The sequence below is a fragment of the Struthio camelus genome, chromosome 17 (assembly GCF_040807025.1).
Source record: "Struthio camelus isolate bStrCam1 chromosome 17, bStrCam1.hap1, whole genome shotgun sequence".
Lineage (NCBI taxonomy): Eukaryota > Metazoa > Chordata > Aves > Struthioniformes > Struthionidae > Struthio > Struthio camelus.
The window spans coordinates 9,030,631-9,056,257 of NC_090958.1; the positions used below are offsets into that span (position 1 = coordinate 9,030,631).

At 46.2% G+C, this 25,627-nt stretch overlaps 2 protein-coding genes across 15 annotated transcripts in view; one reads left to right on the forward strand and one right to left on the reverse strand.

Annotated features, from left to right (window-relative positions):
* The window catches only part of GGT1 (gamma-glutamyltransferase 1), a 56,107-nt gene extending 40,678 nt beyond the window's left edge, over positions 1 to 15,429 (forward strand). For 5 of the 12 annotated variants that reach the window (XM_068910670.1, XM_068910667.1, XM_068910669.1 and 2 more), the window contains 12 exons: positions 3,056 to 3,220; positions 3,858 to 3,985; positions 4,226 to 4,315; positions 5,181 to 5,373; positions 6,552 to 6,709; positions 7,593 to 7,742; positions 8,256 to 8,392; positions 9,263 to 9,450; positions 10,296 to 10,423; positions 11,223 to 11,335; positions 13,398 to 13,511; positions 14,567 to 15,429. In XM_068910670.1, coding sequence (XP_068766771.1) covers positions 3,060 to 3,220; positions 3,858 to 3,985; positions 4,226 to 4,315; positions 5,181 to 5,373; positions 6,552 to 6,709; positions 7,593 to 7,742; positions 8,256 to 8,392; positions 9,263 to 9,450; positions 10,296 to 10,423; positions 11,223 to 11,335; positions 13,398 to 13,511; positions 14,567 to 14,710 — 1,704 coding nt within the window. In that variant the 5' untranslated portion in view covers positions 3,056 to 3,059 and the 3' untranslated portion in view covers positions 14,711 to 15,429. Of the gene's footprint in view, positions 1 to 698; positions 1,288 to 3,055; positions 3,221 to 3,857; positions 3,986 to 4,225; positions 4,316 to 5,180; positions 5,374 to 6,551; positions 6,710 to 7,592; positions 7,743 to 8,255; positions 8,393 to 9,262; positions 9,451 to 10,295; positions 10,424 to 11,222; positions 11,336 to 13,397; positions 13,512 to 13,755 lie in introns of those variants that run through there. The other 7 variants (XM_068910672.1, XM_068910674.1, XM_068910673.1 and 4 more) reach the window with 5 other exon arrangements.
* Positions 15,430 to 17,147: 1,718 nt separating this feature from the next.
* GGT5 (gamma-glutamyltransferase 5) overlaps positions 17,148 to 25,627 on the reverse strand; it is a 53,921-nt gene continuing 45,441 nt past the window's right edge. For all 3 annotated transcript variants that reach the window (XM_068910679.1, XM_009687398.2, XM_009687397.2), the window contains exons 7-12: positions 25,314 to 25,447; positions 24,508 to 24,710; positions 23,917 to 24,008; positions 22,935 to 23,044; positions 20,749 to 20,856; positions 17,148 to 20,509 (exon numbers count right to left, since the gene is read on the reverse strand). In XM_068910679.1, the coding sequence (XP_068766780.1) occupies positions 20,363 to 20,509; positions 20,749 to 20,856; positions 22,935 to 23,044; positions 23,917 to 24,008; positions 24,508 to 24,710; positions 25,314 to 25,447 (794 nt within the window). In that variant the 3' untranslated portion in view covers positions 17,148 to 20,362. The remainder of the gene's footprint in view (positions 20,510 to 20,748; positions 20,857 to 22,934; positions 23,045 to 23,916; positions 24,009 to 24,507; positions 24,711 to 25,313; positions 25,448 to 25,627) is intronic.

Below are 25,627 nucleotides of genomic sequence, written 5' to 3' on the forward strand. Positions count from 1 at the left end.
TTTTTCTGGCCTACGGGTCTGTCTCCCTTGCTTGGTCCCAGAGGCCCAGCTGGAGGAAGACACTGTAGGGTGCTGCAGTGCAGGCGCAGTGTATGGCAATCGGCTGCCCCTTGCTCACGTGCAGCCGGGGCACTTGCTCCTGCCCCCATAGGTGCATGTCACGTCCTTGCTCTGGAGGCTGCCAGCCGGCTGGGGACTATGCCTGCAGTGTATGAGGCGGGCTGGAGGGCCCTTTGCAAGGCCTGAGTGCTCACCAGCAGCTGGGCACTGGGAGCTGAGTGCTTAAGGGTCTCAGAGGTGTTTGTGAGCATCATCCAGATCCAGAGATGAAAGGTAAGCACAAAGGTGCCATCTGAGACTTCCCCTTCTCCTCTACTGCTCTCAGTATACCTTGCCTGGCCAGGTGATAGCTCCGTACTGTCATCTGGCAGCTGGGCAGGCCCGGTCATGGAGGAGGACTGGAGCCCCAGCCAGGAGCCTATGGGTTAACACACCGGCTACTGGGCTTGGGTCACCTCAGGCTCACAACACAGCCCAGCAGAGAGAGGCCTTCAGATGAAACAAAAGTGCCTTCTGCCTAGCTGGGGCACAGATAAAAGATCCCATGGCATTTCTTGTAAAGCCTGGAGGAGACTGCCAGTGCTGAAGCTGGACTCTCTCTGCCAACAAACAAAACTGTCTTTAAACTCTGAGGCTGTGTGCAAGCTATTGTTGGGGACATAAAGGCTTCTCTGTTTCCCTGCACAGTTGCTGCTCTGCAAACATGCCACTGGTCTCTCTTAAATGTAGTTGAGTGTAAATCAAGTACTGAACCCGGAAAGAGGTTTCTTCCATTTATCTTTCACTGCCCCAAGTTGAAATTGTATACAGAACAGGACACGTGGTAGATTTACATCCTGATTTGAGCTGAATTACTTGGAGATAGGCATCCTTAATGCTACACTCACAGGTAGAGGGTTTGGACAGCAAACAGCTTTCTCCCCATTGGAAATAACAGGAGTGGGGATGAGGCTGAGGGGGCAGTGCTTGCTAATCTCCGCCTTCTGAGAAGCATTTCAGTCTGGCTGGCTTAGCCTGTTTCCTCTAGCTAGCTCAGTGCTGGCACACTCGCTGCTCCCTAATCCTGCATGTGCTGCTGCAGCAAGGCACGAAATGCTGCTCTGACTGTTGGAGTTTGCTCTGCTTTGGGCTATTGAATGTCCACGGAGAGTGGGAGTGGTAGCTGTGCTTTTCACCCACAATGCCACGGACTGGCTTGTCTCTGAGGACAGCAGATGCTTCGGTGAGGTAAAGGGTATCTTGCCTATTGCAAAAGTACAGTAGTCATGGTGAAAACCCATAAGCTGTACTATGCAGGGGAAAATCGGTCCCTAAGGTGGTATGATGACTTTGGGTCTTTCTGCTGAAACAGTCCTGTAATGGGAAAGGAAATGGGTCAAAGAATAGGTTTTCAAGCTGTATTTCATGAAAAATCAGTCTCAACAAAGTGGCAATGACTCTCCATCCCTCCAGTAGCTCTTGACTCATCCTGGTGCACGTCCAGAATAAACTTGTGGCAGAGCTCCTTGGCATCCTGTGCTGATCCACAGGTGAACAGTAACATCATACAGCCCGAGAGTGTGGATGAGGTGCAAGGCGGCTGTGTGCAGCACTGGGAAGCACGGAGACGTGAGCACTGGACATCGTCTTCTAAAAGCAGCAAGCTCATTGGAAAGGTGCTCTGACCAAGGGCCCTTGTACAGGAGTGGGTGCTGTCCTTGCACTGGAGTGAGCCAAATAGGTTGGCCAAGGTCGCTTGCTAGTGACAGAAGGTGTGTGTTGCACTGATCAGTGACAACCTCCTGGGCAGGGGCTCCTTCACAGGAATGGCATTTAGAAGGTTGCATGAAGCTAAAGCTCTGAATTTTTCCACTAAATATGACACGAGTCATTACTACAATTATATTCTGCTTTTTGGATTTGCCTTCTCACCTATGAAATTGCTGCTTTTTTTGGTGTATGAGATTACTTGTGTGCTACAAAACAGATTCTCACCTAAGTGGTAGCTACTGGTTTGCTTATACTGTAACACTTCAGAGCCATTATTCATGGGCTTCTAGAAGTCCCTGGGGCGCTCGCTGAAGTAGATCACTCTGAAAATGGGATGCCAGTAGTGGGTAAAGAGGAAGCTGGTAAAAGCTTTGGAGATGGTAGAACGTCCTGCACAGCAGTGGCATAGGCATAGCTAAATGGTGGCAGTGGTGCCCATACAAAAGATCTTGATATGCATCTGAGTGAGGAAATACTTGGAAGAGCCACTCAGTGAGAGGTTCAGGGGGAGGAAGTGGCTTCTCACTGCTGGCAACTCAGAACTGCATGGGAACCTGCTAAAAAGCAAGGGCTGGAAAGGAGGGAAGAAGTCGCATGTATAGTCTCTCTATGTGGTATAAAGAAGGAAGGAAGAGCTCAATGTAGGTGGCTGAACATATGGCAAAAGCCTCCAGAGCATGGACAGGAAGTGGCCCTTGACTCCATCACATTGCAAATGAGGCAAAGGGCTCGCCAGCATGTGCTGGAAGGGGGCAAAGCCTCTGATGGGCCTTGCTAATTCGATTTGGGAACTAGATCAAATTCAACCCGACACTAGGCCTCTCTCTTCCCAAGCACTGCAGCAAGGGGATGGCCAGTGCTCTGACCTGCTACTTAAATGTTTGCTGAGCATCTAGAATCCTCAGAGTGTAAAGTCACAAAGAGTAATTGTCCTATCACCATTGAAAGGTAGTGGCAGCAAGGTGCTTGCTTCCCTCAGGAACATCTCCTTCCCTCCTGATGTTCTGCTTCATTTCAAAACAGGACATCACACTGGTGTAACTGGAAAGGCCAGAGTTGGTCTTCAACCTCCTCCAACCATTCTTTCCGAAACTCCCTTCCATGGGCAGAGCTGATGGTTTTCAGGGGGAAATAGTGGATCTGAAAGAGGATAGATGAAAAGACTGCTCTTGTGCCTGATCATCTGCTCACTAGTTCCCATGTGGCCCAGAAACACCAAGGTTGATCATGCTGTCTCTTCCTACAGGAAGATGAAAAAGCACTACGTGGTTGGAGCTCTGTCTGCAGCCCTGCTGGGACTCATCTTGTTCCTGGGACTCTTCTTCGGGCTGCGCCATGACTCATGGGACACACACATCTACAAGAGGGCAGCTGTGGCTACAGATGCGGGGCAGTGCTCAATAATTGGAAGGTACCTGATAATTCTGTTGCCACTCTTTAGCTCTGATAGCTCTTGCACAAGACAAAACTGTGCTGTTTCCTCTGGTGTCCGAGTGCAGCCCTGGCAATTGCACAGCACAAATACTCTCTAATCTCCCTGTGGAATGAGGAAGGCAGAATAAAACCTGGGTTCTTATCATGCCTGACTGATATTACTGCAGTCACTCAAAGACAGTAGAGTGGGCAAAGATCCCCCAGGCATAGAAACAATGGGAATGATGCTTTTCAAGCTCCTTTTAAAATCTATTTGTCAAGCTGTCCTCCATTTCTAGGTGCAAGAGCTGATTTCAGCCTCCTTGGAGAATTGTCATTTTGCACTTGTAGTGAATGTGTCTTGGATGTCAATCCTTGCAGATGTTCTGACATATCTCAGTGTTTTCAGACTAGTCTAGATGCCTCTTTAACAAGGGCTGATCTGGTCTGCACCTCAGCCCATCAGGGTCTGTTCTCTAAGGTGACAGAACTGCAAAACTTCATATTTGTGAGGATCCTATAGACAACGTGTGGGCAAATGTGGTGCATGACAGATCGGTCGTATCTGCTCTGACAAGATGGCTGCACTGAGACACTGCGGCATGTCACTGTAAGATGCCTTTTCTGCTGCACAGGGACATCCTTCAGCAAGGAGGGTCAGCAGTGGATGCAGCAATTGCAGCTCTGCTCTGCGTAGGACTCATGAACGCTCACAGCATGGGCATTGGTGGGGGCCTCTTCTTTACCATCTACAGCAGCACAGGTAAGGGACATGGCCATATGTGGCTGGAACAGTTGCGGAACTGTTGCTTTATCTAAAGCAGAGAGAGGTGGTTTATCCTACCTGGGTGAAGACTGACCCTCCCAGCCTCTGTGGGAACAGGCTGTCCTTAAAACAACTGCCAAGAAACTGGCTCCCAATGGTCAGACTTCTTCAGCAGAGATGGTGCCTGGGTGCTGAGTGCAGAGCTAAAACACCATCTTCCTTGCTCTGTCTTTAAAGGGAAAGTGGAAATCATTAATGCAAGAGAGGTGGCTCCAAAAAAAGCATTGTCAGACATGTTTGGGAACAACACAGAGAGATCTCGGAAAGGTATGGCAAAGGTTGTTTCACTGCTTTGGGAGACTCATATCTGCCAACTTTCATTTACACCTCTTTGAATGAATCTCTGTGGATCTCCCTAGCTCTTGTCAGTTCAAGAGTCCTCCCTAAATACATTTTTGTGGTGGCTTCAAACTGGTGGAACCACTAGTGGAACTGAACTGGTTCAGAGGTTTCAGAGAAGAAGCAGTAATTCCCTTTCAGGGAGGTATTTCCTAACCAAAAGTAGAAAGAAATCCTAACCACTTATCTTCCTTATTATTCCTGTAACTGGGGAGAAACAGAGCTTTGGAGGGGCTCTAAAAAGTCTGTTGAACTTCTGCGAGATGCTGACAGGAACAGGATTGAAGCAAGCTGCTGCAATAATCTCCTCCTCCTGCAATCACTCTGCAATGGAGTAGTCGGCCCATTGCAATTGTTGTCACAATGCTGCAACAAAACTTTTGACTTAAGCGCATACATACTCTGTGCCCTTCTACTGTACTGCATGTGTCTTCTTAAGGATTGGAAACTGGAGGCAGCTATAATAGCTTCTGTATGCTGAGCAGCTTTGCTCTGGTACAGAGCCAGCTGCGGGAGAAATGATCAAAAGCCTGAGTAACCAGCAAGAGGGAAGAGGTGCTTCAGCAGTCCGGAATATGTCAGCATGAGTATCAGCCAGAATAATTCTGTTAGTGTTGTATGCATAGACTGAGCTGGTAATAGTATGAGTGATCCCTGCCGAAAACAAAGCCAATAGATAAGCCCTGCTTTACTTCCTACTCTGTTGATCGTTTTTTTGTATGCACTTTTTTTTTGATTGTTTGTTTGTTTTTCTCTCCTTGCTGTCTGCTAACACATCCCTTGTCTGCTCCAGGAGGACTGTCCATCGCAGTTCCGGGAGAAATTCGAGGCTATGAATTGGCTCACAAACGTCACGGCAAATTAGCGTGGAAAGACCTGTTTATGCCCAGCATCAAGCTGGCAAGAGAAGGGTTCCCAATCGGGAAAGGCCTTGGAGCAGCCCTCAAATCAAGAGAGGAGTCAATTGAAAGCAATCCTTCACTGTGGTAGGTAGAGCAGTTGCTGTTCCGGGCAGGGAAATTTGGGTTTACTCATCCTAGGTGAAGAATGTCTGTTGTTTGTGTACCGTGGTGTCCATGAGGACTGTCCCTCCCCTCCAGTGTCTGTACTCACTGTACCCTTCTGATGCTGTTCCAGCTATCTGAAGTTGCTAAATTATGTGGCCAATTTCAGGAAAGTTCAGTCCTGACTTTTAAAGGGAGATAAATTCTGCTCTTAACGTCCATTTGTCTGGGCAGAGGTGGAACTTGAGTACAAGCTGGGCTAGCTTTGTCAAATGGCCATGTGTTTGAATTCCCAGCCTCTTCTCATGCTGTAAGTATGCTAAGCTAATCTGACTTGCCTTTTGGGCAATTGCAGCATATGTTCCTCTCCTTGTACATCTCATCTGCTCTCAGGCTGCAGGAATCTGGGTTATCTCTTATCCTGAAGTCAGCCTTCCTGGATATTGCCTCTGACCATCCTCTTCTAGCAATGACCGTGAACATAAAGGGTTTTAAATGCTCCTCCATTTCCTCTTACAGTCAAACCCATGGTGTCTATGTCCAGCCCTCCTGGAGATTATGCTTAATCCTTTATTATTCCTTAAAAATCTCTGCTAGCTACAGGTTGTTTTGCAACCCAATTGGGATGGACAGCCTGGGCCTATCTCCTGCGCTTTCATCTGGAGGGCCAAAGTGTCACATCCATGATGAGGGAGCTAGAGGTGGAACTATGTCTACTTCAAAATGCTCTGACAAGTAGGGATCAAAGTTCATTTTCCTGGACTTGCTGGAAGCTTTGAACCTCACAGCTTCAAGGTCTGTGCTCTGAACTGGATTGCTCAAATTAAAGGACTGTGGCCCCTCCCAGGCCTCTTGAGGCTGTTTTTAAATCCTTGGGCAGATGGGGAGGGTGGCCTGCCTTGGCAATAAAGATCGATGCTCCCTCCTTCAGGTTTCGCTAAGCAAATTCTGAGCAATGTGGAATCCCATGTCAGAAGCTGCTGTTTGCTTTATGTCTTAGTGCATGTGGTCAGGACCCCTGTGGCATGGCTCAGGCAGCCCCTCTTCTCTTCAGGGAACCTCCAGCATGAACAGTCAAATACTGTGTCAGCTGATACAGGCACACATAGTTTTGAACTTGCATCTCAGATCTGATCTTCTCAATCTCCTTTCTCTGTTAGCGAAGTGTTCTGCAGAGGAGGAAAAATTCTGCAGGAGGGCGATATCGTCAAGATGCCTAAGCTAGCCAATACATATGAGACTATAGCCAACGAGGGAGCAGATGCCTTTTACACAGGAAGCCTGGCAAAACAGATCATCGCTGACATCCAGAGTGTAGGTGAGAAACAGGATACTGTCCAAAACAGCCTGAGTGAAGTGACTGCTGCAGCTCGGCATCCAGAGTTGAGCCTGTGACCTGCAGAAGCCTCGGAAGCAGGTCAAACCTGCTGAAATGCTGCCTCTGAGATGTGTGGCAATAGGATGCCCAAGAAAAGCTGTTGGCACTTAAAGGTTTAATGGATGTATTTCAAATTTAGTCAAAAATGGATAGTGTATACTGTGCATTTCTGTGCAACATAGTGTATCCAGAAATGCATAGACTTGCTATAGCATAGTAGATACATGCCATCTACAGAGCCTGAATCCAACAACATAAAACAACACATGCTCCTGTAATAAGTTTGTTTAACCTCTGGATGCCACTAGATGGTGGCAGTATCCTATCCTTACTAGCTAGCACTGGCTAGCTTCAGTGAACCTCATGTGAACAAGTCACGTACTGGTTTTATTTGTGGTCATGAATTACTGTCTTCCCCTTTCTGATAAGAAAGGCAATGGAAGGCACAAATTACTCTGCTTATGGGATAGCACAAAGCATCTGCACCCGAAAGCTGCATCTTCCTCCTGTAAACAGAATTCTTTGAGTCATTTTGTTCCCTAATGCTACTGGTATCCTCTGTAGAAATAAATGGATCACCAGATTTTTTTAGCTGCTGTAAATCAGCTCAAGTTCAAGCTTAGGCTATCTGAGCCTTAGTTGGATCTATCAGGGAATAAATTAATCTCCTGCGCACCCATCTTTGCTCTCTTTACCTTGCAACTTTTTTGATTGGTCTGTGTCCCCTCCTGTCCTTGCTGTGATGCCTGGTGATGGAATATTATCTCCTTTTCCCACTGGAGATCACATAAACGCACACCTATAGTTTTCTTCTATCTTCTAGGGGGCATCATCACAATGGAGGACCTGCGGGACTATAATGCAACAGTGATTGAAAACCCTATAAACATCACCCTTGGGGAGTTTATTCTCTACACACCTAGTGCCCCCCTAAGCGGCCCGGTACTAGCACTCATTTTCAACATACTGAAAGGTGAGAGTACCACTGAGCAGCGTCTTGCAGGCAGCAGGAGTTTGGAGAGCTCCAAAGACAACTGCTTTTCTGTTTCGGGAGCTGGGCTTCGATAGCGCTCCAGTGGGTGAAGAGCAGCACTGCTGTTCCTCATGGGTGTCTGAGGCCCCAGAAAGGACCAGAGAAGTGGAAACATTCCTCTTCTGCTGTAAACTCGGGGATGTGTCCTTGGTGTGAAGGGGAAAAATATTCTCCTGATTGGGGCACTTCCCCAGTATCTGCATGGGTGGAGACTAGCTTGTACTAGAGGCTTCTTTAGAAAACACCTCCCCAAGTGCAAATCCTGCTGGTGATTCCTACACAGCCCAAAACTACCAGAGCTCCGGTGTTCTCCATGTGGAGGTTAGAACACTACAGTCACTGCATCTCTGTAGTGATGAGCTTCAAGATGATTCTGTTTGACATAGTTATATTAGCAGCCCTTTGACCATGTATCTTCATTTGTGTTCACAATGGCTTGTCTTCTGTTGCCAGGATATAATTTCTCTGTTGACAGCATCAAAACCCTGGAGGAGAAAGGTCTGACTTACCACCGCATTGTGGAAGCCTTCCGCTTTGCCTATGCCCAGAGGACATTACTAGGAGATCCAAAATTTACCAACATCGATGAGGTAACTGGCAAAAGCTTTTTTCTTCTGCAGTACCAATGTTGATTGGAACATGACTTCAAGTTTGTGAATGACTAAGCATTGTCACGGATGCTCCATGTTACCTGCTGTTGACAGGCACTGAAATGTGTCTTTGAATTAAAGCACCAAGTCCTATGGCAGGTACTTTATGGCTGACCTGTGAGGGATATAAACGGAGGAAACCTTCCTGCTTTAGGCAAAGCAAAATCCTCAATTTCCCAGGAGCCTTCATGTGTATGTAGGGCTAACCTTCCCTGTTTTAAGTGTTGGAAGCCTCATACACTAGATGCTACTCATAGCACCCTTGTGGCTCTCTGAACGTAGTCCTGCTTGTAGTAAATGGACAAACAGATGTGAAGGGCTGAGGCAGGAACTCTATTTCTCCTGACTCTTGTGCTCTTATTTCTCTGACTCTCCAAAAGCAGCAGGATCTGAGCACAGCCTTGCTTGGTGGACATAAACTTGCAACCTACAGAGCAATTGTCAGGACTTGCCTGGATCTAATCCTCTCAACCTTATTCCTCTTCTCTCATCTTTGAAGCGAGTGTAATACTGTTTGCGTACACCTTACTGCAGTGTTGAGGATAGCTTTTCATAGATCTACAATAATGGATGTCGATTAACTTCCCACACAAAGGGGATGCATTGTAATAGCTTCTTCTATGACTGCTTAAAATGCTCTTTGGTAACATGTCCGCCTTTCAAGAAGGAGGAAAACTCTCATTGGAAAACTATAGCCTCATTGCTGGGACTTGCCACTCTTCTGTGGTCTGAAGTGTTGGATATCGGCCTTGTAACTACATGTCTCTTACACTTAATTTGCCGAGTAACTGCATTGGATTTCTCTGACAGGTGATCAAAAACATGACATCTGAGTTCTATGCGGATAGTCTCCGGAGGAAAATCACAGACAACACCTCCCATCCAATTGACTACTATGAGCCAGTGTATCACACTGCAGCTGATGCTGGTACATCCCACCTCTCCGTTGTGGCCGATGACGGCAGTGCTGTGTCCGCCACCAGCACCATCAACCAATAGTATGAGCTCAGACGTTACTTCCGTGTAGGCCTCTGCTGTCTTCCTAGTGGTTCTGTGGTTGGTATAAAACATCAGTGAACTGGCATCTCCATAGTGGGGCAATGATGGGTAGCACTGCTGATGGGCACTTCTCCTGCTGAGCTTGCAGGTCAGTTCTTAACGCTGAGTCCCGTGTGGTTGGGTCAGAGGCCAAGATATGTGAACTAGGGTCCTCTCTCATTTTGGGTTCACCCACCGAGGAAATGTCCACAGCATCTGGATCGTCTCATAAGGGTGCTTTCACTGCAGGCTCTGATTTCCCAGGCATCTGGAAGAAACTTGAGCTAATACAGCTGGCCTGGAAGTGCAGTGTTTGGTTTTGAGTGTTGTCAGGAAGAGCTTTGTTCTGTGTGTATGGCCTGAAGCTGGGGGTGGGGTGGGGTGTGGAATAAAGGCTTTTCCTTCTGTTCATAGTAAATTTCTCCTGTTTGACACATCTGGGCAAAACCCCAGTCATTCCCAAAATGTCCCAGCCTTTGAGCTATGCTGCCTCTAAATGGAGTGCAGCACTTCCCACTTACAAGGGGAATTAATTGTATTTGGCTGCTCTGCTGTTTTTTCCCCTTGGGGCCCTTGCAGGGGAGCTATACAGCAGGGGTCTGGGCTGCCTTTCCTCTTTGTGTAGCCAGTGCTCAGGGTAAAAACTGCTTCCTTTCCCCATATGGTGACAGAGTGTCCTTTACAGCAGGAGGGAGTGGAGAGTTACTCCCATCAAATCCCAGGTTTCACATTGCAGTAATTCACCTGAAGCTCATCCTGGATTTGCTCTGGTTTTGACATGTTTGCACCAACTTGTTTTGTTTAGCTTTGGCTCTGATATACGATCCAACATCAGTGGAATCATATTTAATGATGAGATGGACGACTTCAGCTCACCTAACATAATCAATGGATTTGGGATCCCTCCTTCTCCAGCAAACTTCATAGCACCAGGTAGCTGTAAACTGCCTTCCCAACTCAGTCTTGTAGCTGTATCTTGCATACTAGGGCTGTGGTGTCTGCAAGCCAGGCTGCAGCATGTCTGCGATCAGCCATAGGTCTGGGGCTGTCTGCAGAGGGTGGGGGTGAAAGTAAGGCACCTGGCATCCTTGCTGAAAGTGCACAACCAGCTGCTCTGGGAGCGCCTTGAAGGAGAGGCCATCTAAAGAAAAACTCCTGGACATGCCTCTTTCCAGCAGCCTGAATCCTTTCCTAGCCTTGGGGCTACCAGAGGTTTATTTTAACTGGCTTATGAGGGAGGAAGCAGGAGAAGCTGACTGCAAAGTGTTAGATGGCACTGTCCATCCTTCTCCCTGCTTGTAGGGCAGCTCTGAATAGACCATTTGTGTACCCTACTTGAGCACCAAGCCCGCTCTACCTGCAGACTGATTTTGTTGCTGCTGACATGGGCTGGGGGTTCTGCCACCTCCTGCACACTGTGCTTTGGCTAGGGGCAGGGAACTGAAAGGACAGGAAGGGCAGTCCCATGGTGGAGGGGAGGCAACTGCATCAGAGACAGTCCCAGCCAGGATGTAGAAGGCAGGCACCTTCCACCTCTGCACAAAGGCCTGGAGCTAAGCTTTGCATTGCAGGAGCAAAAAGAACGTGGGTACAGGGGGGAATGCTGAGCAAGACTTGTATGAACTGAGTTAGGTGGCTACTGGGGCTCTGGGTTTAGACACGGAGCAGGAGCCAGCAGTCTGCAAGGTGCTGGTGGGAGGCTGAGCCTCTGTCACATCTGTGTCCCCAACAGGTAAACAGCCATTGTCCTCCATGTGCCCCTCTATCTTGGTGGATAAAACAAAAAAGGTCAGGATGGTGGTTGGTGCTTCTGGAGGAACAAAAATAACCACAGCAACAGCACTGGTATGTGATGATATGGGCACACCGGGAACAGGGGTGAGGCAAAACAAGGAGGGGAGCGGCAGCATTTGGGACAAGGGGCTAGAGTCTCTGTCTGTGTGATGTGACCATGGTCACTGCTCCCTGCTGGGCCTCAGCATCTACTGCAGGCCTGAGAGCTGAGAGGGAGCATTTGGCCTGGCCTGCTGAGGGCTAGACCCTCCAACCCCATGGTCTTCATAGGTCTCTTGCTAAATTGCTTCTTTTAATGACTCCAGGTCTTTCCCTTTGGTAGGTTCTTCCTACCACTTGCAGGAGAAGATTTGTGACTTCACTTTAGCTTTTACTTCTGTCCTCTGAATCTCCACAAACTCCTCTGACTCGTTTAGAGCCATTCCCATCCAAAATGACTGACTAAAGAGGCTGTTTCCTAACTGGTACACTGCCACCTTCCCCCTTATACAGTTTGAGAGCTGAACGTGCGTGTGATTAAACCAGTTTAATCCTGAAAGAGGAGGCTGATGCCCACATCCATCCTGTGTGGAAAAGGACTTTGAAAAGGACCTGAAATGGGCATGCTGTGAATTGTTCTGGTGGGACTCAGTGCTGAGCGGCTGTAGTACGTGCTCCTGTTTTAGACATGGTTGCTAAGGCTGCTTATTCTTTGTTTTTTGTTTGTTTGTTTGGGTTTTTTTTAAATCTTGTTGCTGTTTCAAAACTTCCCAGCTTTCCAAAGTGATGCTAAAATGTGACCTGCTCCAGAAATGGTCTCTTCCCTAACACAAAGGGAATCGATATGTCATTCCCTCCTTATCTATCCCAGGATTTTTCCTTATGCATTGCCACACAGTTCACTTCCAACGCGAGCTTGCAGTAGAAAGTCCTCAAGGTCCTGCTACCCAAAACAGTGTCCTGACTCCTGTTCTCTACATGCCTTGCTCCCAAGGAGACCCTCAGTCCCACAATCTTGCTGACATGGAGTAGATCTAGCTCAGCCTTCTTGCCTCAGGACAATGAGGGGGGGAGCAGTAACTAATTTCTACTTTGACCTCTGCAGCAGTAAATCAGAGGAAGCTCGACCACTCTCCCAAGCAGTATGCATATGAATGAAAGCAATGCAGAGGAGATACATAAGAATTTATGCCAGGGATGGCAGCAGGCTCTCTGAGAACTGCTGTGGCACCTACTTGAAGGCCCAGCTAAACCAAAAGTGATTGTAGGAGGAAGCTGTCTCCTTCTTGAGCACCACTTCACCACCACCAATTCATTGGCACTGTTGAGCAGAGGGCATGGCTTGAATGCCAGTGCCTGGCCTGGCTGGGTGCAGCCCCTCTGAGTGCTGGGCCAGGCTGGGTTTTCTGGCTGTTGCCCTGAAGGCTCAGCAGCATTGGGCTGTGAGGCTGGTCTCCAGCTGGACCTATGGGGTCTCATGCTCCTGCAGTCCTTGCTGTCCATCTCCCCTGCTCCTTGCATATAGCCTCTGTGCGCTGCTGGGTTTGGTGTGTGGCTGCACCCTAATGCTAGTGACATTGCAGTTCTGAGCTCCAGGCTGGATCCTGCTCTCTGGCTGAGGCAGGAGAGCAGTTTCTGCAAAAGTTGCTACAAGTAGGGGTCAGAGCCCTTGATCCTGAGGCTGTTTTCAATTGCTAGCAGCTCCAATTCCCAATTTAAGCAACTGAGGATGAGCTAGGTTTAAGGAAACTGGTTGTACAGTAGCAGGAAGCTGTAGCTGTGTGTTTGCACTGAGGTGACTGCTGCATCTAAAGACGCCAGCGCTAGCTTAATCAGAGTAAAATAAATCTAGCCACAATAGCTTGAGCCTCTGATCCTTTTGCTGTGTTAATTGTAAGCACTGTTGGTCTCTTCGTGTGGGGGTCCTCCTGAGTGTATACAAGGTGATGTGCTGCAACGTACCTATATTTTGCTTAGCCAAGAGAGGGTGAGCTGGAAGCAGCATGAACTAGAAATAGGGTTTTTTATGTGCTCTAGTAAACATCCTTCAGAAATCTCTCCCTGTGCTGCTGCTGCAAGGATCAGATCTCTTTGGAGGTAAGTAATTAACATTAAGGTGTTTTACTTCTCTTAGGCAATCATCAATTCCCTCTGGTTTGGTTATGATGTCAAGAAAGCAGTGGAAGAACCTAGAATTCATGATCAACTGTTTCCCAGTATCACTGAGCTGGAGCAGGAAATAGAGGAGGTTTGTCTGGCTTGGGGTTGGGGTGTGCATGTGCTTTGTCTGGTGCTGGGCTGACTGTGTTGGGAAGGCTTGTGCTTGCAGCAAATCGTGACACCTCGCCAAATGTTTCTAGGTTAGAGGTATTAAAGCTGGCACAGGTCCAGCACTGGGTCACGATAACTCTTCAAAGCGTATATCTACTTTAAGGCCTAGTGCGTTCAAGTGCCAGCTACATCTGGAACTGATAATATTTATCTTCTTCCAGAGGTTGTTTAGCTCAAAGGACTTGCAAAACAGTGAACCACATCAGGGCCTGAAGCACCCAAGTAGTCTAAATCCAGCGATCCTCAGGAAACTCTTGTCCTATTGTGCAGCCTCCTGATGAATCCTGCAGAGCTGGCACAGTGCTAGCGAGGGAGGGTGCACGTGGGGAGCTGAGAACAAGCCTGAAAATATTCTCACAGTAAAGATCTCTGCACAGAACTGTCTGTCAGTCTGCAACCTGATGGCAGGATCTGCCATGCTCTGGATACCACTCCCCTCAGCTGGCAGCTTCACTTCACCCTGAGGTATTAAGCATTTCAGAGACCTGAGGCAGATGTGGTCTTTGTACACATCTCATCCCATGTCTGTCATTAGCAAAAGCACTCCTAGATAAGCCAACTTTTTTCATCAAACTATCCTGAAGATCCTCTTTTATCTCCAGATAAAATAAACTTCTTATTAATGTAATAACTAAGATATGTGCCTGCACTGGGGAGGATGCCCTGCCCCCAAACAGGATCCATCATTCCTGGCTGTCAATATCTGAATATGTGAGGCAGAATGCTCTGGGACTCAGGGATAGTACTGGTAGCCCACACTGAATACCACAAATGCCACCTCTTCTCAACTCCACCTCTTCAAAGCAAAGCATCCCAGAAAGCAGCAGGAGGAGGAGGGACAGTATGTAACTTCAGGGGACCTACCTAACACAGGCACCAAACACTCAGGTAGCCATGGAGGATGCAGGTCACAGAAAGCAGCACATATGCAGTTTCTTTCTCCTGTTATACTCATGTACTTCTGTATTCCAGGGTATAGAAGAAGAACTAAAGAAGAGAAGACATAATACCACATGGGGGGGCAGCAATGCAATTGTGCAGGCCATTCTCAGAACTGATGATGGATGGGCTGCAGCCTCCGATTCTCGGAAAGGTGGCTTCCCTGCAGGCTACTGACCTGGCTCAGCTCCTTTTTTCAGTGATCTAGTGAGACTGAGATGTGTTTGGGGGAAGATCCTTAAGATCTGCAACTCAGGGACTTCTTACAAGAATAAGAACAAATTTACCTGTGATTCTATTGACAAAGCTGGGACTGATGTTCTCAACAGCCATTACAGATGTGTCTCGTGGCAGAGCAGTGTGCTAAGAAAGGCATGTCTACAAGGACATGCATTACCTACCTGAAGAGTCTGTTCTGCCTTTGTTCCCTGCCTCGTCTCCATCCCAGGTAATCAAACTTGGTATCCAGTGTTTCTGAAGAAGGTCCAGCTCACCTAAGCTGCAGGAAGTGTTTCCCTTGCACAGCTTCACCTACTGGGAATGTCCTCATCGCTGCTAGAGAAGAGATTTGATTCCTGTTGAGTAAATGAGAATTAGAGGGCTTTGGGGATTGGGTCTTCTAAGTTACAAACTAATAGGTCTGTGCCATAGCAGGAACCCCAACGCTAGACTGGGATAAGCCTTCACAAACTCACCACTCTTTCTTTTAACAAAGGATTTTTCTGCTTTTCACTTCAAAAGTTGATCATTGGAGATGAGTGTATAGCTGGAAAAGTGGCTTCAAACTTTTTTACGTATCTATATTTCTGTTGAGAAGGTCTAAAGGGAAGACAGATGCTACCTGTAAAACTCTGAGCACAACTAAAATAAATAAATAAATATGGAGTCACCCCTTTTTTCTTGCCTGCACAGTTCATACTTTCAAAAGGGACTGCGAGAGTTTGCATGAGAGGCTCTGCTGAGATTTCTCTCCTTTGTTCCCTCCTTTCATGAAGCTATGAGTAAAAAAGTAGCGAATTATCCAGAACAAGCTTGTTTTTTTTCAGTTTGCCTCTTACCATGTCAGACTGCAGGCTTAAAGTACCAAAGAGACCGAGGGAATGAAACCTCTAAGAAAGGGCATGCTGCAGCTTCTCTAGTTTGAAGGTGAGCTGCCATGAATCAGGCAATTAATGACCTCATAGAAATCCATATCTGATACGAAACAACCAAGTGTTCTGCACCTATGCGTTGCAAGAAGTGGGTGTTTGCCTACCGGTATGGACTAGTATCTCCCAGTAGATAAACTTAGCAAAGTTAGACTCTTGAGACAAAGATCAAGAGTGAGTGTTCCAGGATGTTGTTGAGCTCTGGACATGTTTATGAAATCCTTAAAACATGAAGGTCTTAGTAACTGATCTTATCTATTTGGCTCACTGAAACTTCCTGTCTGTTTATAAGAACCTGAAAATTCAGAATGCATCAAAGAAAAAATGAAAGGCTGAAATTCTAGGCTTTGGGCACCCTCTCTTTCCTAGTAGTTTCTGGAATTGGGGTGAGTCTGGTTTCAAGGCATAAAGTGATAACTAGCTCATGCTAAAATCAAAAGGTGATGACTTTGGGCTATATATTAGCTTGTATCACTCCTGCTAGATGAATCACTTTTGCCAAAGGTAGCCTGGTATGTGCTCTTCTTTCCTGTGCTGTTACTGCTGTGATAGGTGTAGCTCAGATAGTGATTGCAAAGAACGCAGTGGCATTGTGTTCCTAGATGAATGAGACTGATTTTGGGCCAAGCTTGTATCCTTTTATCTCTGAACTTTGAATTTGGCTTTTCCATTTCTTATAATTCCAGGATAGACGCCATTGTGGCAAGTTGGGGTTCAAATCCAGTCTGCAAAGCATTTTAGGATGCTTATGTAAAAAGTCATGTAAGGAATGGCATCAGCTGTTATTAGTTGGAAATATCTGGCCCTTTGGACTGTTCATCAAATGATCAGGACTGGCTGAACTCTTTCTTGGCTGAGTGAGGTCTGGGAAATAAACAAATAAAATTACTGCATAGCAGAATAAGCTTAACAAAACCTTTCAGTCACTATAGTCTGAAGTACAACAGAGAAAGCTTGTGCTCTGAAATGGGAGAGTAACTATTTTCTGGGAAATGACTGTTGGACAAACATGCTATCTGAAACAAGTTTCAGTAACAGCTGCTGGATGTTTCTAATGGTTTGTGGTGCAGAAAACATACTTATGTTCCTGAATCTCTTATAGCTGGTCAGAAAAACTCCCCTAGGATTTATAACCTATGTTACAAAACTTCCCTTCTTAAAAGCTCAATTTCTGCTATTGCTAAAAACACTTTCTGTTGAAAATGATTCCTATAAAAGCATTTGAATTCTTGACTCTCTGCAGAAGTGGATTCTTTTTTTTTTTTTTGTTTTTTGTTATTCTAGCAGTACCAGTCCAAAGAACTGAATTCAGGTGAATATGAACAGTGCTAAAGCTTGCACTTACATCCTACTGAGTCTCCAGAATGAACTGATGTTAGTGGTGGAAACACCGCTGTAAAAGTAGTCTCAAACAACTGCTTGTGTGTTAGGCTAGGCAACATCTTTAGAGGAAAAAATTCCATGATAGGTTTAAAAAGATTTTATTAAAAATATAATTTAAAGACTTCATCAGAAAATAGAGCAGCCTCTGTACAATGGTGCTTTGAAAGTCCTTGTAAGTTGACTAAGTACAAAAATAACGGTTTCCTGCTGGCATCAGTATGAATGGGAAGGGACCAACCTGGGGTGCTCTTGACCCAAGCAAGCTTCAGCAGCAGTGAGGTGGTGGCAGTGGCAAGAGCAGAGGTGCAAAGGGAGGTGCAGTCACTCAACTTCACCAGATGTTTTGCCTGTAAGTACTCAGGACTGGAAGTCTCTACAGCTGTGAGACATCTACGCTCTCATTCCTTTCTATTTTACAAATTAAACCTGTGACAGGTTTTAAATCTACTCTGCGGGCTCAGTTTCAGTGTCAGTAGCAAAGTAGTTGAATTACAGTACAGCGCTGGACTGCAGATAATGTTACTTTGTGGCATGGCCCTTTTGCTGGTGAGACACAATGAAGCATGGCCCAGGGCACTGCTGAAGGGTGCCCTGAAGCCTAACAGGGAAGCAAAAACTACTCTCCCTACCTCTAGACAGTTCTTGGTTGCTTTCTGTAAGCTCTGTTTAGCTAGAAATAACCACAGATCTTGCTAAGGCCGACAACTGGTCTAGTTAGTCTATCTGGTCCTGAAACATGAGCCACAGATGGTGTCTGGTGCCCGTAAGTGCTTCCCCTGTAATGTCACTGCAGTTGGGGTGGTATTTCTGACACTAGAACCAATGCACCTAAGAAATGGTGGCTGAAGTAAGGAAGTCATTACTAAAAGTAGAAAACTTTTAGTTTCAGCAAATTATGTAGCTCAAATATGGCTATAAAAAAAAAAAATTCTTTTAAACCTCCCCATACACACAAGTTAAACAAAAATACCACCCAACTTTAAGCTCTAGGCCTGTTCCCTTTCTCTATGCTGAAATGTGAATTTGATCAATGTGCTAATGCTGTATAACGGGGTGTTTTTACCACCCCTATGACTTGAGTAAACAGCTCTGTTAAGAAACTTTAAATCTTCAAGAAGCATTCAAGAACTTTAAGTATTCAAGACGCTTTAAGTCTTTCCTGAATTAGGGAATTTAACACACAATCCAATTGGGGGGGGGGTGCATGCAGCTGGCTGTAAACATAGGTAACCGGTCATCCAGATACATGAATAAGTATTTGTGGGCATGATCTGGGAACTTCGGCAACTTAGGAATACTTTTGCGTCAGGTCTGATGCAGCTGTGCTCATGCCCTGAACTAGAGTTCTTAGTGTACAATTTCTGAAGGAAACACACGTCTGGCTCTCAGCAGCTTTACTCTGAATATCATTAAAATGCCATTGAAAGCTGAGGTCTGATGCAGCTGTGCTCATGCCCTGAACTAGAGTTCTTAGTGTACAATTTCTGAAGGAAACACACGTCTGGCTCTCAGCAGCTTTACTCTGAATATCATTAAAATGCCATTGAAAGCTGAGATTTCAACAAGTTGATGGCTTAATTGGACAGACTTTATGGGTACGAACATAGACTTATAACCTGTCTGGCTTTGTTCACAGCAGCATGTGTGGATGAATAGGCTTGGTTTGGTGTTTTTAATAGTGTGTACTCAGACACTTGTCACAGTGTTTGCAGAGACAGTTCATTTGTTTCTTTACTAGGAATCGCTCTAAAAATGGGGTGAGAATACAGAGGGCTGGATGTGAGGTGAGAAGTAACATGTTTGGGGAAGGGGAGGGATTGGCTAGTGCCTTGCTCTGGCTTTGCTATGCCTTCAGAAACGTACATGCCATCCTGTCTGTGCCCATAGGGAAGTGCGGGTTACAAGCTTTCTGGAAATGCGGGGAGCTGTTGGGCACTGAGGGAACTTGCCACTGGGTATTTGAGAAGTGCTTTGTTAAATATTTTTTTTTACATATTTAATTCCATTAGCTGTTGTAAGCAGGGCAAGGTTAAGGAGTAACCGCAACAGACCTCTTGCATCAAGGTGAGTGGGTTCAGGTCTCTCCTCCAGGAGTTTTTTCTGTTAGCAGTGGTTCTTAAACAGTCCCACAATTTTCTCCACTAATGTTTAGTGATTGTTAGACACCAATTTTGGTAAACGGGCAGTTAGGCTATGGGAGAAGAGTATTCTGCAAATGTCCGATAGCACTGCATCACTTCTCAACAGTCCTGGTGTTTGCCTGACCAGGCTGAGCATATGGTGACAAATCAAGTCCTCTGATCATGCATCTTTGTATTTTGCGGAAAGTTACAAAGCTTTCAGAAACAGCATCTCCTCCAATGCTGTCCTCACCTGCCTTCCCAAACTACTTGCCTTCTGCAAGCAGAAGGGGAGGAAGAAGAGGAGGGAGAAGTGGCAGCACAGGGAGAGGTGCCCTGAGGGAGCTGAACTGAGGCCTGTCCCTCCTGGGAGCAGGGAATTCACATTGCTCCATGGGAAGCTCACTCTCGAGGTCACCAGTGTGCAGGGTTGAAGGAAGCTTCAGCACAGTTACTCGGGGCTCCTGGGGCCCTCTGTGTCCCCAAGACAGAGAGTACATAGGGCAGCAGACTCATGCTACGGTGCTGATTTTACTTGCCACCTTTGGGACCAGTAGGGCTTCTCTGGATGGGAAAACCACGATGTGGAGTTTGGAGTTTTACTCTCTTCCCTTTCCAAGCCAACCCTGTAACCCCAGAAGTATGCTTTTAAAATCCTGACCCTACAGACACTTCTTGTAATCCTAATACCAAAACACTTACCTAAGCAAGAGAACTCAGTTACGTACTTCACATCTCTGAGCCCCAGTAATAACCTTATCATGGCAATAGCCTGAAAGAAATTAATAATACTCTTAGCTGAGGTTCTCCAGCATGAACGGACGATACAGCTAGGTCATTTCACAGTGTTCCCAGTGGGTTTTGGACCAATTTTCCTTTCCCACCTTGTATATTCCTCTTTTGAATAGCTGGTCTGCTCAAGAAATGTTTTTCCAAATATTGACTACGTAATGGAAGACAGATGTAGCTCTAATCAAGGCAGGCTGACCTGTCCTTGTATTGCCTGGGGGTACTTGCAGTCTATTGGAGTTAGGTGTAATCAACAGTTTTGCCCATATTCTGGGAGGCATCCTGATAGGAACAGATGAAGTTGGCATGCCCAAGCCAAAGCATGTTCTGAATTTAGTTACCTCCTGTGGTTTTTGCCTAGAATAAAGGAGTTGTGATGGTATATGATGCTAATATCCAGCTGATTTCCCCAGCTTCCTTATATCAGAGTAAGCAGAGATGCATTTTCCTTCCTTGGAAATCCCCTGCACAACATTCATTGCAAACATAAATTTCCCTTCTTTATGTCCTCTTCTCAGCAGGCCACTCTTAACCTCCTGTAGAGGGGAGAGCAGAGGAAATGGAATGAATGGGGCAGGGTCCTGAGCTGTACCAAGTCTCAGTGTTGCCAGTTGTGAAAATGAAGGATGTGCGTGTTGGGTCAGGTTGAGAGAGTGAGAGTCAAGCAAGGATGAGGTTAGCTAGAAGCACAATACATGTTATTCAGGCAAGTTACAGAAGTAATTTCCTTCTTATCAAAAGCAGAAGACCAGACAATCCAAGCAAGGCCACTCACCTCACTGAAGCTTGCCTCAAACAGGATTTTGTCATCTTTAGTATGCATGATGGGAGCTGCAATGGCATGTTCCAGGTCATAGCCAAGCCACAGCTTGTTTATAATAGCCTGCAATGAAAGAAATCCCGCACTGATTGGACTTAATGAATAAGAACCTGGGTCACAGGCTGCCATTCCTCCACACTGGTGTAAATCCAGGCAAGTTCCACTGTAAATCCTGCCTGTAGGATGGTGCAAACCTGCTGCAGTGGTCATACCAGAAGTCCCTCTAGCCCAGCATCCTGTCTTTGTGGTGGCCAACAGCAGGTGTCCAGGGCAAAGTGCAAGAACAGGGTGAGCCCTTAATGTCATCCCAGAATGCTCTCCCTGAGCCAAAGCAGCATCCTTGAATTCAATAGCTGCTGACAGTTCTTTTTTCCCTTTGTATTGATGGAGCTGCTTTCTTTCTTCAGATTCTAGAAACACAATCTTTTGCAGCAAGGAATTCTGCAGCATAATTCTTTGTTGTGTTTGTGGATTTTTTTTTTTTGAGCCTGATAATTTCATTTTGTTCCTCCTTCTGGTAAAAGTGACAGCGAACAATCCTTTTTTCACTTCGCCAAGTCACTTGCTTTATATATTTCTATCATATCCTCCTCGGTCATCTTTTCCAGGCTGAAGCGTCCTAGTCTATTTTAAACACAGTTGGGAAAAGGTTGTTTGATACCTGTGACCGGGTTTTTTTTTTTTTTGCCCTTTCCTATGGGCAAAGCACCAAGCTGTCCTTGAGGCAGTTCCAGCTGCAGTTCCTCCAACATTCACTGTCACCTCACAAAAGCTAATTTTATCAGCCCAGATCTCTATGGGACACCACTGGTGCGCTTCCTGTCTGAGAGAACTGGCTATTCATTCCTTTTCTGCATTTACTATCATTTAAACATTTGTGTATGAGATCCTTCCCTCTTATCCCCTGGCAGCACTGTTCCTCTAAGAGCCTTTGAGGTACCCTGCTCAAAGCCTTTTGGAAATCCAGGTAGATCCCTCTTCTGTACATGTGTAATTCTTTAAAAAAAAAAAAAAAATATATATATATATATATATATAGTGATTTGTGAGGCATGGCTTTACTTTGCAGCAGCTGTGTTGACTTTCCCAATGTATCATAATTACTTGCCTCCTAACCCTATTCTTCACTGTAGTTTCGACCAATTTGTCCCATACAGATATTATATATTGGTCTGTAGCTCCTCAAACTTTTCTCTAGAATCCTTTTTAGTATTTGGGTCACACTTTCCATCTCTTGTCTTCTTGTACTACAGCAGGCTGAAGTGAGATTACACTTTAAAAATTGGTGTGACTATCATTTGGTTCTGATTCTGCTACTGTTACTTTTTAATTGATTTATCCTATCACCTTTTCTTGGTCATTCAAAAATAAGGATCTAGCATGGAATCCTTCCTATGCTCCTCTTCAGTGAAGAAAGATGAAAAATAAAGTTGTCTTTTTCCTCTTGTGGCCTTATTTACTTTTATTTCTTGATTGCTTGACAAGTCTTTTGTTAGACCTCCTGCTTCTAAAAGCTCTTTTTCTATAACATTTGTCACTTTGTGTTTATGTGTGGTGTTGGTTTTCTAGTTGTCTTATTTTTTCCTGTCAGGTAATTTATTAGTTTGTTTTGGGGGAACCAAAGTTTTGGGCAATGCCTGTCTCTTCCTAACAACTTCTTTTACTTGCTATTTAATTACTCCAGCTTCTTCCCTTTCAAAAAAGAATTGAGAGGGCCAGCAAACATTTGCTCTGGCTGCCAATCTGCTGCCTTTAGCAACTTCCAAATTGCAAAAAAAAAAGAGAGCACCAAGGAGACAAGACCTGGGGGGAGCTGAGTAGGAAGAGCAGGCAGGCCTAACCATGGCTGGAAGTCTGAGAGGGCTGAAAGAGCTGCTGACTGTTGCATGTTCTCCCAGCTCCTCTGCTTCCTGTTCCCGCCAGGTAGGAGTGTAATTCAATAGCAGAGCTGAAGCTACCCCGGCCTATGTAACGCTAGAGGCAAGGGGAGTATAGGCTGAGTCTGCAGCAGGCCCTCTTCACTGCTGCCTCCAACATAGCGGTAGTAACAGCAGCAAAGTGATTCCTTTTGTTCAGATTTATAAGATGTGTGCTCCCCTTGCTGAGGGGAACGGGTTACTGTGTGGTACATGGTCACTCACCATAGCAGTAGCACTGATAATCCAGTCTCCACCGGCTCCTCCGATCACCAGCATGTCTCCCATCTTGGAGACAAGAATGGAAGGCACCATGGCTGAGGGAGGCTTCTCTCCTAGGGGAGAGGCAGAGAGCATTATTCCTCCTATGTGGCTGTTTAGGGGGTTGGAGGGACACACAGGTTTATCTATCTTACCCTTCATGTATTTCCCATAGAAAATCAAGCTGCTACTCATTGTCTGAGAAGCCTAAGTCTTCTAGAGAACTTGATTCCCTGTGCTGAGACACAGTTCTTACAGACCCTCCCCCGCAACTCACAAGAAGCTGGCCCTTTATGGCACCAGGTAAATAGGAAGCATCTCTTGGTGCAGGACAGGGCACCCTGCAAGTATTCAGGACTTGCTGCAGCTCATATAGCTCAGCTGAGGAACTACTATCAGAAATCCTGCCATCGCAACACTGATGTCCCCTGTCTTGGCAAACACATAGGACCTTGCATCAGAGAAGGCTTATTTCACAAAGCAATGTCTCTGTATCAACAATGCTGTGTTGCAGAACTCAGTATAAACCTATACCACTTCCTGACTGTGCATACAACGATATACTTTTTCATGGATGAGCCTAGAAAATAGGCAAGCTTGCCTTAACAGTAGTTTCTTCAGTTCCCTTCCTTCCCCACCCATCCACAATCAGCGTCACTATTTTTTTAGATCTCCAACTTCCCTAATCAGAAACCAAAACAAGGTGTTCTTTCAGTTCTTTTATTTACATAAAAGAACCAGTATTCTTTTATGTAAGTGCATGTGTGCACAGACACAGACACACCTGCCCTGAGGCTTAATCCTCTGTTAGTTTGAAACAAACTCCTTCTCAGCCAGACCTAGAAAAGGAAAGCGTGTCTCAGGTTTGTAGATACTCCTTGCCCAGTTGTGCATGGTCTGCATCTCCTGGCCTTGTTTTTTCATTTTTGGGAGTGAGAGTGCTCACCTGGCTTAATACTTCTGTTTGCTATGCAGAAATCAGCAAGTTCATTATTTAAAATGATCCCAGTTTGGTTAGAATACACAAAGGAGCCGAACCTGCAGGGGGGAAAGTAGCAGCTTTTCAGTCACCAGGAATATGCATATTCCTGTTGTTGATGACAGCAGCAGAAAACAGCACCCTGCAGGGTTGCCCCTGCCCCTGCCTACTGCCCCCTCATCCCAGCCTGGAACTGCCCCTGCTACAAAACATTTTTGTGCTACTGTGCTGGCGCTAGACATAAGCTCTCTGTTACTAGTAGATGTGGAGATCTGCTCAGCCCACAGAAACTCTTAGCAGAGCTCAACAGGTTGTTATGCTTTTGTGGAGGTCAACTGCGATGTTCCCTTCAGCTGATGAGGTCAACTGTGATGTTCCCTTCAGCTGATGCTCCAAGACCTGTACTCTTTCATGAAAAAGGCATTCACAAATAAGAGATATTCCCACTGTGTAAAGTAGTGAAGGCCAAGGTTTTTTTGCACTTCTGGTGCACAGCTCCTGCACGCACCCTGTGAGCATGGCCTATGTGATCAAAATGCCAGTGCGTTGGCTACTCACGGATAGTTGATGGTGCTGGTGGCGGACACGGCACTGCCATCCGCAGCGAGCACAGAAATGTGGGTGGTGCCCTTACTTTTGTATCTGTGGCCAGAGGTGGACTCCAACAAGTGGTAATGGTTGAGTGGATGGTCACCGTGGTCATCTATTCGGCTTCTGACAAGCTTAGCAATCTTGTCAGATAGCAGGGTCCCAACAGTCACCTGCAATCACAGCAAGGACAGTGCGCCTGCATCGCCAAAGCACAGACATGGCTTTCTGCAGGCACAAGGTTAGCTCAAAGTGTCAGAGCTTAGAAACCTGCATTGCCAGCATACAGCCTCAGTCTGAACCCCCTCATCACAGAAAATGAAACAAGCCCAGAACAGAGGCACCCCAGAGTTGGTATGAGCATGTGCATGTCCTTTATCAGGCAAGAGTAGAACCAGACTAGAGCTGAGCAGAAATTATGGACAATGCAAATGGGCCTTATCCTGCCTCCCCCTTGGCCAGTTGAGCAGTGCTGCTCTTAACTAGCAGTTCTAAGTATTTTCTTTCCTTCTCTGGCTGCAAAGCAGGTGGGTGTCAGAGCATCTCTTGGTGCTTTTGCATTGTGCTGGTGGGCAAGATAGTTGGCGGGGGTGGGGGGGGTAGTCTGCTTGAGGGCTTAGCACACAGAAGCCAAAACGTGTTTGTGACTTAAAGGCCAAAACAAAAAAGCAGCAGCACATGGACTTCCCTGCTTCTCCTTCGTCAAGTGGCAGTGCAGAATAAGCTGTCAGTGCTGCAGGTGTCTGGGGCTACCCTTACATAGCAGGCCAGCTTACCTGGGCATCAGAGAATGCGGGGTCACTCATATGAGGCCTTTGCATATTGCCAAACTTCAGGGCCTCTGCAATAAGATGGTAGTTCTCCACCTTCTCCTCAGGTGTCGCCAGTGACTCTTCACGGAACTTATACTCTACAGAGCAAGAGGAATTCATTTGGTTTAAGGACCCAAGGCAATATTACTTCAAGAATTGTAAAAAAAATATTGAAATAAACCTCCTTTTCCTACCCAGTTCTTACCTGGTTTCCCCCAACACGTGAGTAGGATGTGGGAACAGGGACAACCAAGTACTAATTTCTGTGGTGACTTTTG